The sequence below is a fragment of the Amblyomma mixtum genome, chromosome 2 (genome assembly GCF_055824585.1).
Source record: "Amblyomma mixtum isolate Tamu chromosome 2, ASM5582458v1, whole genome shotgun sequence".
In the NCBI taxonomy this organism is placed as follows: Eukaryota; Metazoa; Arthropoda; class Arachnida; order Ixodida; family Ixodidae; genus Amblyomma; species Amblyomma mixtum.
Window position 1 is genome coordinate 91,470,468 of NC_143013.1, and position 14,746 is coordinate 91,485,213.

The following is a 14,746-nucleotide window of genomic DNA, read 5'->3' on the forward strand; positions in this document are numbered from 1 at the left end:
TAAATTTTCTTCAAAACTCTCCGTAAAATACTGGCATAAAAAGTGCATAAGTGCTCAAGGAATTGTTTTATATGAAATTAAATGACATATTTAGAATCAGCACACAAAAATACATATTCCCTGAAGATTTCGTAACTGTGACTCCATTAATAAAAATTTTTTTTTCAAGACCAGTGTCCCCCCTTAAATGCCATCACATTTTTTATGATAAACAGCATAGGTAAGACTCACACTTCGTGGATCAAGAACTACAGGTCACCTTTCATGCTGGAGCAGCCATGCAGCAACACAGGAAACGAAACGAAACACCGAAGTGTATACCTGACATTTCTATCACACAGAAACTCCAAGAGCAATCACGAATGTCAAAGAGTGGCAGCTGAAAATCCAGATTTGTCCAGCTGGGAGTACCCACCATTTATCACAGGCTGAAAGACTGCAAGGCCTTGGTATTTGGTGACAGCGGCATCCAGGATGCAGCCACCAACACTGCAAGAACCGCAAGGAGGGAAGAACGAGTCATGACCGAGTCATGACAACACACCGAGCGCAGACAGAGCAGGGCTTGCAGAGTGAGCAACAGAGAGAGGAAAGTGAATGACCAGCACGTTCACCATGAGCAAGGATAACACCTGACGAGCGAGCCATCAAGTCTGAAGCTGTCATTCCTGCTCGACGATAACGAGGTGCACTTGAAGTCAGTCACTCGGTACCCTATAGTTCTATCACAGCTGTAGGTGCCGCATCTATACTTTGAAGGTTACAAAGCATTCGCAGGAAACAAAACTGCAACTGCAACTGCAAAACTGCCAGCTTACTCTGCAACAAGACGCCTGATTAGAAAACTATTCGCAAGAGACTGAGGCTTCACCTTTGTTTCCAATTAGCCTAAACCAGTAGCTATCAGACATCTTACGTTATGTGGTATATGTGGGGTTTAACGTCCCAAGCGAAACATAGGCTATGAGGGATACTGTAGTGGAGGGCTCTAGATTATTATCAACCACCTGGGGCTCTTTAATGTGCACTAATACCACGTAGTGCACAGAGGTTTTTGCACCTCATCTCCATTGAAATGCGACTATCATGGGATCAGCAGCTGAATGACAAAGGCACTGAACCCCTAAGGCAAGCTCTATCAGAAATTAAACATACCGTATATATTCATATAACGAACGCACTTTATTTCTGCAGTTCTGATGGGGTAGAGCCCTTGCACAGGACCGGCATTTTTCAGTAAAATTTTTGCTACTACAGCAGAGCCTCAATTATACATCTCTTTTTTAAATTGCGACACGCAATTTTATGACAAATTAGTGCAGTTCCAGCGGATTTTTTAAATACATAATATATTAAAAGTATGGATGATAGGCTGCATTCCTGACAGCCGGCACAAATTAAACACAGAAAGTAAAACAGGTTGCTAGATCATGTCACTGGCAAACGTCGCATGATTTTAAGTTACGAACGAAATCCTCCAAAGTCCTAGAGCTCAAATGACCGCTGGTTCAGAGAAGCACACCACGCGTGAGACTCATGGCAGTCAGTGTGAGGTGGCGTTCGCCTGGCCTGCTTTTCCACACACTTCACTGTCGAAGGCCTTGCAGAAATCAGTTAAACATTCATTTTAATGCGAGATCGTTGTGTGATAGTAAACTGGTAACAAGGATAGACCTTTTATAGAAAACCGTGACTAGATTCAAAGCACTTTCGTTGTGGCTTCGATGCAAAGCCCGCTAGGCCTAGCGACACTGGGCCAACGGCTTGTCGCTGCAGAGAAACGCACCGCTAGCATGGGCGCACCTCACTCAGGCTTTTTTTTTTTGCACAGCATAGCGTTTTGTCTTTTCTGGTGCGAACGCCGAGCACACAAGACAAGTTAGCAGTGCTCAGACTCTATCATCATCATCATCAGCCTGACTACGCCCACTGCAGGTCAGAGGCCTCTCCCATGTCTCTCCAATTAACCCTGTCATTCTCTGCCAGTTGCAGCCACCGTATTCCCGCAAACTTCTTAATCTCATCCGCCCACCTAACTTTCTGCCGCCCCCTGCTACGTTTGCTTTCTCTTGGAATCCACTCCGTTACCCTTAAGGACCAGCGGTCATCTTGCCTTCGCATTACATGCCCTGCCCAAGCCCACTTCTTCCTCTTGATTTCAACTAGGATGTCATTAACCCGCGTTTGTTCCCTCACCCACTCCGACCGCTTCCGATGTCTTAACGTTACACCTATCACTTTTCTTTCCATAGCTCGTTGCATTGTCCTTAACTCCCCATGCTCGCAGTTCCAGGCGGAGTCAGGCACGCGGGACGACTAGTGCGTGATCATATACCATGCTGCGGGTAGTTTTTGTCTATCAGCTCGCAGCATTACAAGTGAGCAAAATTATGCACATACGAAGCAATTCTCTTTTTTCAAATTACCGGCTGCCAAGTTGTGGCTGCGGCCCTTACATAAGTGTATATCGTAGTCACTCCAATCATCATAATAATAACCAGAGCACATCACTAAGAACTAGCATCAGCCAGGAGCAAGTTCATGCAGATGAGAAAGGAGGAATGCAGAAGAAGAGGAGGCAGTTGAAAGGACCACGCGTACCTTGCCGTCGCTCACAGTTTTATCACGTGCAATGCAGACGCAAAGCAGCAGCTATCATGAAGGCCCCCCCCTCGCCCCTCCGGGGTCCACAAAACTCACCTCTGCCTCATGCCTTCCACACGCATAAAGCCAAGCACGCAATATCAGCAGCAGTGACGGCTGCAGTGCCCAGGGAGAAGCGACACTTCCACAGTCATGGTACTCTGCCACAATACACCGAGCGACAGGAGCCTCACCTTCAGCACAACACTCCTGTGCTTTGATGTGAAACAAGCTACCATGCTGAAAGGCCAAAATGCAGTAAAAACTCAATAATTCAAACTTTGTTAATTTGAAATCTCTGATAGCTTTTACAATTTCTACTGGCCCGTAAGGTAAATTTTACCTGTTAATTTGAGCCGGCAGCTAGCACCCGCTCAGTTAATGCTAGGATATCGATGCTATGCGGGAGCGGCATTCCTAACCTCTCTTCACTCATTTCAAGCAAGCCTTGCACTTTATGCAAAAACATCTCCGTGCCTGCGAATGTGAAAAAAGCAGGAATACACATTTACGCTGCGCAATGCGAGAGCTTAGCGAGAGCTGGCATGCTGTGCTACATGTGCAATGAAAACAACGCCAGTAAAAGGAAGCAACATCACACATGTAGCAGCCCCCCTTACATTCTCCTCCTCTCCGACATCTACCTTCCCACCTCTCACACACTGTCACTGTGCAGAGACCTACGCCAACGTCGCGGATCTGAGGGTGCTTGACATTCACAGCTATATCGCCGCAAAAAGCTCAAGTGCTGGCCCAATCCGTACACCTGCGAGGAGTTCCTCCTCTATATACAGTGAAATCTCAATACAACGAACTTCGCGGGACTCCCGCGAATCGTTCGTTAAACTGAAATATCGTAGTAACGAAATAATTGGAAACAAAAGGTAATAAATACGCCGCACAAAGAAAATTTCATACCTTTAGAAAAGGCTCTCGCGTGGGCCAGGCATGCATCAAATAATAACACAACAAGCGCACTTTCTTGTGTCTTTATTTAAAGAAATCGGTAATTTTCTTTTGGCGACTGTGGCACAGGCTCCCCAAGACAAACGTTTCAACGTCGTCGAATTTCTCATGGACAGATTCAGGCACTTCGTCACAGCGTGCGATGAAAGCGCGAATCTTGCCAAACGACGCCAAAACATCTGAAGTTGATACAGCTTCGTCCGCGTGGTCCGTGCGCAGCGGTTCTGCGTCGTCTTCCTCGTCATCCTCATCTCCTTGATCGCTCTCGCGCAAGCTGGTGACGATGTCTTCTTCGGTCAGCTCAGCTGATGTTAAAGCTTCGCTGTCACACGCAACGTAGTCCGCAAAAGTTACCGACGGGTCTACGGACATTTGCTCGGCAATTTCGTCCCACAAGGCACCGCTTTCATCCCGTATCTCGTCGCTTTGTTCTGAGTGAGGCGGCGCGTTTGCGACTTCACAATCTTCTGCCTGTGCCGACTTCAAAAGTCCAGCTTTCCGCCAGCAGTTTTTAATGGTGCACGCTTTCACGTTCCACCACGCTCCAGTGAGCATTTCTGCGGCTTGGCGGATGTCAACTGCAGTCGGGCGCCCGAGCCGGATGTTGATGAGCAGTCGCTGCACCAGCCGCTTTCGGAATTCTGCTTTAACACTTTTGATAATTCCCTGGTCTAGGGGCTGGAGCAATGCAGTGTTGTTGGGGGGCAAGAACTCCAGGCGCACATTAGTGAGGCGCACATTCACGATATGTGCGGAGCAATTGTCCACGATGAGGAGTATTTTCTTCCCATCCCTCCTCATCTGGTCGTCCAGCTTCACGAGCCAATTCGAAAACAACTCTCGCGTCATCCAGGCTCGCTTATTAGCCCTGTACTCGCATGGCAAAGACACTACGTTCTTTAGGCAGCGAGGGCTGGCATACTTCCCTATGACTAGGGGCTTCAGTTTTTTTGTTCCGAGTGCGTTGCAGCAAAACAGGACAGATACCCGGACACGGGATTTCTTTCCGCCCTTGCACTTTTCCCCCTTAAAATTCATTGTTTCATCGGGCAGAAGCTGATAAAAGCAGGCTGTTTCGTCAGCATTGTATATGTCTTCCTCCGCGTATCCCTCTGCGATCTCTTGAAAGCGGTCATCGCGCCAGGAGATTGCGCCTTCTTTGTCCGCAGCTGCCTCCTCGCCGGAAACCACTTGCCAAGTAATTCCTGACCTTTGTCGAAACCGAAAAAGCCAGCCGGAACTTGCTTCGAATCCGGTAATTCCAAACGCAACGGCGAATGAACGCGCTTTTTCCTGAAGCATCGGTCCAGACACCGGAATGTTCTGAAGCCTAACCTCCTTGAACCAAGCGAGAACAGCTTCGTCCACATTTTCATGATTGCCAAGCCGCAAACGTTTCCTCGCGGGATCAAGCTGGGACTGTCGATGAAGCTTGGTGATCTTTTCTCTGTCTTTTAAAATAGTAGCAACGGTCGACGGCACAATGCTGCGCTCTTTGCACAAGTTCACCTGCTTTTTTCCGGCGTCCAGTTCATGGAGAATTTCGACCTTCTCCTTCAGCGAAAACTGCCGTCGCTTGTTTTTAACACGGGCACCAGCGGAGCTCATAGCCACGCTCTTCAACTCAGCACCACACAGAAATACGAGTCTTCGTGAAATTCGGATAAAGAACAGGTAGCGAGACTTCGCCTGCACCGCCGAGCTGCAGCACTTGCATGAAAACAACAGAACAAAAAAAAAATGGCGGAAGTCTAGTGGATGGATCCAACTTCCGGCGAGACACTGATGATGATGATGATAGCTACAGCTCTCATGCGCTGAAACGAACTCATTTTAATTTCCAAAAAACTTCGTAGTAACGAGGTGCGTTTCTACGGAGGAGCAAATAAATTACACACGTTATTCTGAAATGTTCGGTATTTTGAAATTTGTAGTAGTGAAATATTTTTGCATTGAAAATATAGGCATTTTGGCGGGAATTTTTGAAATTTTCGCAAATCTGAAAAAATCGTTAATGCGGCGTTCGTAGTAACGAGATTTTACTGTATTTGTTTGTCCTTCTCCTTGTGAATGGATTAATGAGTAACTTTGGTTCACTCCTTCTCTAATCATGACTGCACCAAAGGAAAAGGCACTCACTCCATCCCCCACACTCACTACAAGAAGCCGAGCGGCCAAAGTTGGACGAAGCGGCAGCCCGCACCTGGAGATTCCCATGGCACAGATGACTGGCACCCATCCGGTGCAGAGCACCTCCCGGGTGTAGGGGTTGCGCCGCGAGAGGTACACCCAGATGGGGACACCCGCCAGGAACACACACACCACCAGCGGAGACAGCCACACCACATCTGCGCAGGAGAGACAGCAAAGGTGGAGCTCAGGCTACTAGCGGTGACGGACGCCCAGATGACAGCCAGCAGCCTGCCTTGGGACAATTCCTGTCTGAAGCACTGCGATGCTGTAAAGTTTCGTTAATTCGAACCCAGTTAATTCAGAGACCCACTACAGTAACAGCTCGTTAATTCGAACATCAAGGGACCGGGAAAAAAAAAATGTTCGAATTACTGAATGACCTCGAAGAACCTGTCAAAAATTTCCGGCAGCACGGTAAACTTATTATGTCGAAAGACTGGTCAACATTTGCCTTCATTTTTAAGGTGAGAAAAGTGCGCAAATTACTCTTTCACATTTCCGCCGCTGCTTAATGGTGCGCATGCTGTCGAAATTATGTGGACACAAGTGAAGAAAATGGTTACAAAGCGTCGAAAAAAAAAAAGGGGGGGTGCGGAGAGAAAACACCAGGGGTGCGATTACACGTCACTCTCAATTTTGGTCTCAATTTTGAGACTGTGATGTCAAAATGACGACATCGCGAGACGCTGACCGCGGAATCAACCAATTAGCAGCGAGGTTGCGGTGGCTAGTACCAGGGCTCTACCCCGGAAGCATTTAGTCGCACAATAAGGGACCGTATGCTAACATTAATAAAGTAATGAAATGAACAAAGCTTTATTTTGCTAACAAACTATGTTTCAAACTCAACAACATGAAGCAAAACAAGAAGCATCCTCAGTTTTGCAATTAAGTTTGCTCTTCAGTCACTTTTGCTGCCACAAGGGTACGCTGACGCTGGAAAAGCGTCGGCTAGGTGGCGCAAGCTGCCGCCCAATTCAAAGGATTCAGCCTTATCCCTCCACCCACATATTCAGCCATCGTAAACATGGCAGCCAAAAAAAAATCAGCTGATTCGACGGCTGTCCTTTTTTTTTCTTTTGACACATTATGTAGAATCAAGGTACTGTGCGGACGTCTTAAGTGCGCATGATTGCTACGGGTCAGCCGAGATCAATTTGCAAGAAGCGCTCGGCTCGAAAACCGACGAAGGCAAGTTCGCACTGGCGAGTCGCAAACGTCACGCGACCAACCGATTTCGGTCAATTAGTTACGGTTTCCGAAGCACTTGTAGAGCGGGGAGGGAACGTAACAAATCGATTTAAACCTGTCGCACGACCTCCGCGACTCGCCAGCAGAAACCCGCCTAGCCTCTGGTCGGCGCCTGCTATTGATGGAAAATGTGCTCTAAGGGCAATGCATGGTTCTATTTATTTTTGTTCAGAAAATACCAGGCGACCATGACTCATCACACTGCAGCAACTGCCGACAAACGGGAGCAGACCGGTGCAGCTGCTGGGAGCTTGCAATCTCAGTGCGGGAAATGAGAGCCAGCACGCCACGTCACTGTGGCAAAAATTTCTCTTCTACCTCATAACCAAATGATGCCGCCCACTTCGGGCTAAGCACTTGATGTTCGTGTTGGCATTGTTGCCGTTCCGTTCAGATGATGCTCGGACGTTTACTTCATTTCCTACGGTGCCTTGAAACCCACCGGTGGCAGCCGCCATTTTCTGTCTCAAACGGTTTGAGACCACTCGCTCCAGTCGCAAAAAATCGTCTCAGTCTGCTCGCATAATCAGGTAAGCAACGTCAGCACTTCTGGCACATTTATGACGTCTGCCGGTGACGCAAAAAATCAAAATGGCCGCTGGTCATGGCCGACCAATAGGAACGAGGCAAATGAGACACTTTCGAATTGAGACGATTTTGAATGACTCATAATCGCACCCCAGCAACATTCCAATCGAAGTTTGAAACTGTGCTCAGCTGGGTTAGGTTGCCTGGCTGATGCTGGCCAGTCGAGCTGCCATCGCTGAAGCAAAACCGAAACCAAGCGGCCGAAATGCTCTCGGAGAAGGGGCAGTCTGTTTTTCGCGACGTCTGCCAATGTATGCATGTCGGAGGCAAGCAAATGACTCTGCGACATGCAACTAGGGTTTTAAGTAGGGCTATCTCAATGTTCTCTAGCTGCAACATCATCCCAGGAAACAGCCGCCCTTTGAGGGCCCGTTTGAATTACCGTATTTACTCGCGTAATGAACCCACCCCCCACTTTCTTAGACGAGAAATTAATTTTTTTTTTTTTCCGTCGCCGAAATAACGCGCACCCGCCCTGGGGGTCCATGCGTCGTGTGTGTGCATCTTCGAGTTAATTTGGCGGAAATGACCGGCGCTGTCGACGACCACAAAATTGTCAGATCGCACCGTGATAAGCATCTTTTGAAGCGAATGATGCTGAGCACCGGCGACACGAACAACGCGAACATCGACTGCGTGCTTCGTTGGCGGATGCGCAAAAGAGATTTACTGGAGCATCGTCATTGAAATGGGGTGACGCAGCTTCCATTACGCTATTCTATTTACGCTATTATTTTTTCGTTGTATTTCAAGACCCAGTTTGTCAAACTTTTCTAATTCATCATTTTCTTATAGCGATGATGATGACCGTGCACGTTGCCGAGTGGCTTCCATGAAATCGAAAACGAAACCTCTGCTTATACAGTAGAATCTCGATGATACGAATTTCAAGGTAACACGCAAAATATTCGTATCATCCCGAATTCGTATGATCCAAAACAAGACAACTTCAACATGAGAACGAACACAAAAATGAACCAAACTTTATTATGGCGAGCTATTTCCGGCCGAAAAAGTCCGTAATGCTTGTCTGAACTTTTTTGCCATCGATGTCGCGGACAAGCCCCGCCTGAAATGCATAAAACCGTGCAGCGGTTTCGTCGCTCACGCTGCCGGCATTTACGGTGCGGCGCAGAACGTCCAGAGCGTGAAGAGTCTCTCCCGTTGACGGCGGTTGATCACACTCGTCGGCGTCTTCACCATCGCTGTCAGGTTCATGTTCGCCATCATCTGCTTGCTCGCTAACCAAGTCTTCAATAGACCTTAGCCCGCAGGTCGCGACGTTGTCGTCCGCGGTAACGAAGTCTCGAGCCGAAGCTTCAGTTTCCAAGCTGTCCCAGCCATCAATGGTCAAGTCTTCATCTGGCTCTTGGCAATCTCCCGCGGAGGCCGCATCACGCCCGATGGCAAATCCGCACTTTCTAAAACAGTTTGAGATTGTCTCTGGAGTTACACTATCCCAGGACATAGCTATAAAGTGTAAAGCATCCAAGAGGCTGATCCGCAAGTTGGCTTCTTTGCGGTCAATTTTTGCCAGCAGACGCCTCACTAAAAGTCCTTTGAAATGATGTTTCACATTTCGTATTATCCCAGCGTCCAGTGGCTGCAGGTGGCTCGTAGTATTCGCCGGCAGGAACCTGACTGTCAGGTTATTGAACAACATTTCCTTTGGGTGGGCAGAGCACTGGTCCATGAAAAGCAAAATTTTCCGGTCTCTTGACGCCATTTTGCGATCAAGGCTTGTCAAAAATTCGCGGAAAAAATCTGCAGTCATCCACGCCTTTCGATTGCCTTTGTAAATGACAGGCAAACGTTCCGCCGATCGGAAACACCTCGGTTTCTTGGACTTACCGATGACGGTAAGCTGGAGCTTCTCGGATCCATCCGAATTGCAACAAAAGAGTACTGTAACTCTCTCCTTGCTCTTCTGGCCGCCCTGGCATGCCTGTCCTTTCACACACAAACTCCTCTCCGGTTGAAGGTTGTAGAAGAGGCCCGCCTCGTCGGCATTGAATATGTCGCGTGGCGCGTAATCTGAAATGAGCGCCGGCAGCGTGTCCAGCCACTCGTCAACAGCTGCCTCGTCCACTTTCTTGCCTTCACCTGAGACGACCCGGTAGACAAGTCCGTGCCTCTCTTTGAAGCGGTGCAGCCATCCGCCAGACGCTTGGAAACCTTCAATTCCAAGCGCAAGTGCGATGCTGTCGGCTTTTTCACGCAGCACCTTGCCGTCCACGTTGACGCCGGCCGCCGTCACTTCGCGGAACCAAGTCAGCAGGACCTCTTCCAGCTTGACATGGGTCGCCGTTTTCGCCTGCTTGACGTTCACACCGAAGTGCTGCGCATTCTTTAAGATCACCTCTCGCTGCCCAACAATGGTGCAGAGCGTCGACGGCGCTAACCCTAGCTCTTTCGCTAAGTCGACGCGCTTCTTCTTGGGGTTTTCGTCAACCTTCTTCAGCACCTCAAGCTTCTCCTTAAAAGAGAGGGCTTTACGCTTCCGCGACATGTCGGCAGCTGCGAACGCTTGCGTCCTTGTCAAATTTGCGCAGTTCACGATGCCACGATACAGCGAAGCTCACAAAGAGGCGGCGAACGGAGAACTGCGGCGGCGGCAGACAGCGGCACAGGCTTCCTGGGAGCAGCTGGCGAGACAACTTTTCGATAGACCAATGAGCTGCCAGCAAATGGGTGACCGGGCACGTGACTCGCCTTTGCCGCCCTTGGTTCGTCAGGCTGCTACAGGCACGATCTGTCTCGAGGGGGGCGCACGCTCTTAAAAAAGAGCGAGCGCGCACCCCTCGAGACCGGCCGTGCTACAGGTTACAAAAGGGAGGTGAGGGTAGGATGGCTAGCGGGATGGAGAGGAGGCAGCTGGAAACCCCTCTCCACATCTGCGTGCCATCAGTGGCTCGGTTTGCGCGCTCGTGCAACGTTCGTTCGTGTATTCCGCGGCGAGGGGTGGAGAGGAGTCAACGGCGGCCGCGGCGGGTGTTCCCCTCTCCTCTGGAGACCAGCCGCGCCGGCCCGCTCGCATGCGCCGCTGGTTTGCGCGTTCGTATTGTCACATTGTAGTGACGGCAGTCCAGCGGTCAGGAAGACACCAAGCAGTCTTGGAAACGAAGCTCTTTATTTGGGCTGACTTGCGCCCGCAAAAGAACTGAATCACTCGGCGGCGGCGTAAGCAACAAACGTGCTCGTCGGTCGTCGAACTACGAATGCCGGCTGCTCGAGGCATCGTTCAATTTAAAGCCGGCAAGGAAATTTCGAGATAACAGGTCGAGATCGTCTAGAGTAATCTGGAAACACGTAGATGCAGCTCAGCATGGCTGTGATCAATCGAGATTAGTCCGGTCGCTTCTCGCGTCACGAACACAAATGATAACACCCCTTTCCTGCTGCCTTGCGCGAACGAACGGGCACTACAATGCTACGTGGCATTACCCCCCTCCCAAAGAAGCATCGTCTCGATGCTTTAAAATGAAAATAAACACGGAGAATGCGAACTTCGAGTCCTTTAGCGTTCATAATAAGGTTTAAGGGCAGCGGTAAAGCTTCAAGTCTGGCCGTGTCGTCGTCGTCGGTGTCAACGTAGTTTTCGTCGTCGTAGTTGTCGTCATCGTAGGGTCGTCGTCGTAGGGTCGTCGTCGTAGGGTCGTCGTCGTAGGGTCGTCGTCGTAGTTCTCGTCGTAGTTCTCGTCGTAGTTCTCGTCGTAGTTGAGGCATAGTCTTGTGTTTTCGTCGATGGAGGACCTTAGTTCTTGCGCTCAGGCGGCTCGGCGATGAGCATTCTTCCCGACGCAAAAAACTCTTCTGTTTCGGCTCGTCGCTGGCCGGGTCGGGGTCGTGGGGCGCCTTAAGAGAACCCTCGGATGCCCATTCTCCTGTATGGGCAGTACCGGAGAATGTGACCGGCTTCGCCGCAGTGGAAGCATAGCGGGCGGCGCTGGTCGGGTGTTCTCCATTCGTCGCATATCTTCGGCCGTGTGCGACGCTCGTAGGACGGGCGAGTTGGGGCGAGAAGGCGGCGCTCCATCGCAACTGGCTAAGGGCGATAGGGGCTTGGGTCCCGTCGTCGAGGTGCAGGACGGCGCACTGCTGCGGCGTAAGTCATGGCTGGAGGCTCCAGAGGCTGCGTGGTAGACTGGAGTCAGTTCCTCCGGTGAATAACTCAAAGGGCTGGCATCACGACTTGCAGGGGTTGTCCGGTACCTGGAAGGCCACCCAGCACCTCCACCAGATGTCACATTGTAGTGACGGCAGTCCAGCGGTCAGGAAGACACCAAGCAGTCTTGGAAACGAAGCTCTTTATTTGGGCTGACTTGCGCCCGCAAAAGAACTGAATCACTCGGCGGCGGCGTAAGCAACAAACGTGCTCGTCGGTCGTCGAACTACGAATGCCGGCTGCTCGAGGCATCGTTCAATTTAAAGCCGGCAAGGAAATTTCGAGATAACAGGTCGAGATCGTCTAGAGTAATCTGGAAACACGTAGATGCAGCTCAGCATGGCTGTGATCAATCGAGATTAGTCCGGTCGCTTCTCGCGTCACGAACACAAATGATAACACCCCTTTCCTGCTGCCTTGCGCGAACGAACGGGCACTACAATGCTACGTGGCAGTATCATCCGCGGCGGGTTCAGAAAGCGTTCGTATCACGCCGAATCTTAACGTATTCTGTACCATGTAGTCCGTTCAAAGCATTCTTTAAATTCGTATCATCCCGAAATTCGTATCAGCCGTAATCGTATCATCGAGATTCTACTGTAGCGCCATGCCTGCGCGGCGGCGGCAGTGCGAAGTAAAGACAAACGCACTTCAACGGCGCTGGTCGCCATTTCGCTAGCACTTCGCTTTGTTGCTGTTGGAGTTGAGTGCGCGCTACGGCCTTGGCGTTATTTCGTGCGTCCTCTGCATTTGCTGTGCGTTGTGTGATGGGGCGTTACGCTAGTTACACGGCAGCTTTCAAACTCAAGGTTGTGGAGCATGCCTTAGAGCATGGAAACCGTGCGGCTGGACGGCATTTCAGTGTGGACCCCGTGCGTGTGCACTACTGGAGGAACCAGCAGGACGAACTGAGAGCGACGAAGAAAGATCGCCGCGCCTTTCGAGCGCCGAAGCAGGGCAAGTTTCCTCGCGTGGAAGAAGAAGTCTTGAATTATGTCAAGAGGCTCCGCAATGAAGGATGTGCCGTGTCCCATGAGCTCATACAGAATCACGCGCGGGCCACTGCAAGAGGCCATGGCATTCCCGCAAATGAATTTAAGGCCAGTTTTGGCTGGACGACGCGTTTCATGCGACGGAACGGGCTGTGCCTCAGAAGGCGCACAACGTTATGCCAACGGCTGCCGGCGGATTGCGACGACAAAGTGCGTGATTTCCACCGCTTTGTTATTCGTGTCCGCGAGGAGAAAAAGTTTCTACTCTTGCAGATCGGGAACGCGGACCAGATACCAAAGGTTCTAAAAGTGTGCTGGTGAAGACGACGGGCGCTGAGAAGCAGCGGTGTACCGTGATGTTGGTGATAACAGTGGACGGCAGGAAGCTGACTCCGTTCGTTATCTTCAAGAGAAAAACTCTGCCAAAGGGAGCTCTTCCGGCTGGTATCCACATTCGCGCACATGAGAAGGGGTGGATGTCGGCTGATCTGATGTCCGACTGGCTGAAAACAGTCTGGGGACGGTGGCCCGGAGCACTTCTTCTGCCATCGCTGCTTGTTCTCGACAGCTTCCGCGGTCATCTCGAAAAAAATGTCCGCCGCCGAATGACCGAGTTGCGCACGGACCTCGCTGTCATCCCAGGTGGCCTTACATCACTGCTGCAGCCCCTTGATGTGTCAGTGAATAAGCCCTTCAAGGACAACGTGCGGCGGCTCTATGCTGAGTGGATGGCCGCGGGGAACCACGACCTGACTCCCGCAGGCAAGATCAGGAGGCCCACCATCGACATGCTGTGCCGATGGGTCCTAGAAGCGTGGAGCATGATATCCACTGAGGTCATCATCCACAGCTTCAAAAAGACCGGCATCTCAAACAGCCTTGACGGCACTGAAGACGACGCACTGTGGGCCGACGCCGATGCTGACGATGTGGCAAGCGACATTAGTCGAAATGACTCAGATAGCGAGACCGAGTGAGGTCTTAAGTAGCCAGAGGCTTGTGAATAAAAATGTATTTTTATTCACATTCATCGCGTACGTGTTTGTACTATAAATGTAAGGTTGTGACCGCGATTTTCCTCAATGTGACATGAAATTTCGACCTTCTCAAAAATTTCGAAAAATTTTTTCCCGCGTAATGAACCCAACCCCTAAATTTATGTCAATCTATGTGGAAAAAAGGTGGGTTCATTACGCGAGTAAATACGGTACCTGGAGCAAGGTCCGCAGTGTCCGAATTAGCGAGCGCCAGAAGCCATAGACTTGCAAGGGTGGTGGCAGAGACCGAGCTGGAAGTTCGAACTGTCCTGATACCCGAATTAACAGGGGTCAAATTAACAAGCTTTTACTGTAGTTTGGACTGCCAGAGCAGTCTTGGCCAACGCTCACTTAATTAAAGGTTCACTGCAGAGGAATCTGAACTCGTATTTTTACTGCTGGAACTCGATCTACACGTTCCAAGCATTCTTGGAAACTTCGATTTATTGCCCTGTGCGGCCGATTTCCCTAATTTAAATCCGATTAAACTTCTGGCTCCCGCCTTTTTTTTTTTAATTCCCCACAAATGGTGGGAGGAGTGGACCATCCTTTTTATTCAGTCCTACGGCGGCTTGCTGCTCTGCCATTGGCGGAGTGATACGTAGTGATCGGCGAAAGCAAAGAGTCCACGCGTATTTTTATTTCCGTCAGCCTAATTTGCAGCTGTGTAGTCTCTGACTAGGTCTATTTATTCATAGAAACCTAAAAGAAACAAGATAAAAGCAAAAGCAAAGTCGCCATGCGACTGCCTGAAAGGCACTGCATGCGTTGGTCCACTCCTCCCACCGTATGCGGGGAATTAAAAAAAGAAAAGGCGGGAGCCGGACGTTAATCGGATTTAAATTAGGGAAATATGCCGCTCAGGGCAATAAATCGAAGTTTCTAAGAATGCTGGGAACATGCAGATCAAG

At 50.1% G+C, this 14,746-nt stretch overlaps 1 protein-coding gene across 2 annotated transcripts in view; it reads right to left on the reverse strand.

Moving 5' to 3' along the window:
• Positions 1-14,746, reverse strand: part of LOC149360168 (solute carrier family 41 member 1-like) — a 43,373-nt gene that overhangs the window by 9,138 nt on the left and 19,489 nt on the right. For both annotated transcript variants that reach the window (XM_089572194.1, XM_089572195.1), the window contains exons 9-10: positions 5,813-5,957; positions 416-489 (exon numbers count right to left, since the gene is read on the reverse strand). In XM_089572194.1, coding sequence (XP_089428320.1) covers positions 416-489; positions 5,813-5,957 — 219 coding nt within the window. The remainder of the gene's footprint in view (positions 1-415; positions 490-5,812; positions 5,958-14,746) is intronic.